Genomic DNA, 1,420 nt, shown 5'->3' on the forward strand with positions numbered 1-1,420 from the left:
GAGTGCGAGGGGGATTGGAAGCCCCGGATTGATTTGGAAGGGGGTGGGAGCCTCAAAGTGAGGGCAGGGGGGAGTCTGAGGATTGGGGGGACAGTGGGAAAGGGGTGGGAGAGGGGACAAAGGGGAAGTGGGAGAGCAAGCAGAGTGGTGCCCTGGGGGTCCCTGGGTGTCCCTTGATCCGTGGTGGGGGGTTCAGTTCCCTGGGGCTCTGAGGGGGGTTTTATCCGGAATGGGGCGGGTCCCCAACCCCCCTGTCCATCCCCGGGGGGCTGATTGGGGGGTTGCCCCCCGGCCAAGAGCCGGTGCTGGGGCGCGCGTGGGGCAGAGTGGGGTGGGAAAGGGAGGTCCGGGGTGCCCCCCTGAGCTCCCACCGTGCTGTGGGGGTCTGGGGGATGATGGGGGGGACGGGGCACCCCCTGTCCTGTGTCCCGCTCAAACAGGGGTGTTCCAGTGGATGGGAAAGCAGGAGTGTCATTTCATCAACGGCACCGAGCAGGTGAGGTTCGTGGAGAGGCACATCTACAACCGAGAGCAGCTGCTGCATTTTGACAGCCATGTGGGGGTCTATGTGGCGGACACCCCGTTTGGGGAGATCCAGGCCAGGTACTGGAACAGCCACCGTGAATATCTGAAGTACAAACGAGGTCAGGTGGACACCTACTGCCGGTACAACTACAAACTTGGTGCCCCGTTCAGCGTGGAGAGGAGAGGTGAGCGTGGGGCAGAGCGGGTCCCCTCTGCCCCTGCCCCGGGAATGACCCTGAAGCCCCTCAAACCCTCCCTGGGAATCACCCCAGAACCCTCAGCCCTCCCTGTGCCCGTTCCCGTGGCCTTTTGCCCACTCCGAGTTCCTCGGAGTCCATCCCAGTCTCTCCCAGTGCCCCCCCGCGTCTCCACGCGTCGATGCCCCCGAGCTCCCGCCCCTCAGCCAATCCCAGCGCGTGTCTCTGATGACGCTCCAGTTGCCAGGCAGACCCAAAGCAAACACTTCCCTCACCACCACTCAGCCTCCCAGGCCCGAGCGCTTCCTTCCCAGGCCACACCAGTCATTCCCAGTCCAGCCCAGTCACTCCCAGTCACTCCCAGTCATTCCCAGACCCTCTCATTCCACTCCCAGACCCTCTCACTCCATTCCCAGTCGTTCTCACTTCACTCCCACATCTCCCAACTCTCTTCCCAGTGCCCCCACAGCCCATCCCCTTCTACCCCACTCTATTCCCAGTCCCTCCCACTGCCATCCCAGTCCCTCCCACTGCCATCCCAATCCTTCCCAATGTCCTCCAAGCCCTCTCCCCTCCCTCCCAGTGCCCCCCAGCTGAGCCCAGTGTCTCCCCCGTCCCTCCCAGTGCCCCCCAGCGTGTCCATCTCGCTGGTGCCGTCGAGCTCCCAGCCCGGCCCCGGCCGCCTGCTCTGCTCCGTG

The 1,420-nt window shown here is 64.5% G+C and overlaps 1 protein-coding gene across 1 annotated transcript in view; it reads left to right on the plus strand.

Annotated features, from left to right (window-relative positions):
• Nucleotides 1–1,414, plus strand: part of LOC113979812 (HLA class II histocompatibility antigen, DRB1-16 beta chain-like) — a gene marked incomplete at both ends in the record, with an annotated part of 1,707 nt that extends 293 nt beyond the window's left edge. The window contains 2 exons of the mRNA XM_027707094.1: nucleotides 441–710; nucleotides 1,347–1,414. Coding sequence (XP_027562895.1) covers nucleotides 441–710; nucleotides 1,347–1,414 — 338 coding nt within the window. The remainder of the gene's footprint in view (nucleotides 1–440; nucleotides 711–1,346) is intronic.
• Between the last annotated feature and the right edge of the window lie 6 nt (nucleotides 1,415–1,420).

Source organism: Neopelma chrysocephalum, unplaced genomic scaffold (assembly GCF_003984885.1).
Source record: "Neopelma chrysocephalum unplaced genomic scaffold, ASM398488v2 Primary Assembly neopelma1_89579, whole genome shotgun sequence".
In the NCBI taxonomy this organism is placed as follows: domain Eukaryota; kingdom Metazoa; phylum Chordata; class Aves; order Passeriformes; family Pipridae; genus Neopelma; species Neopelma chrysocephalum.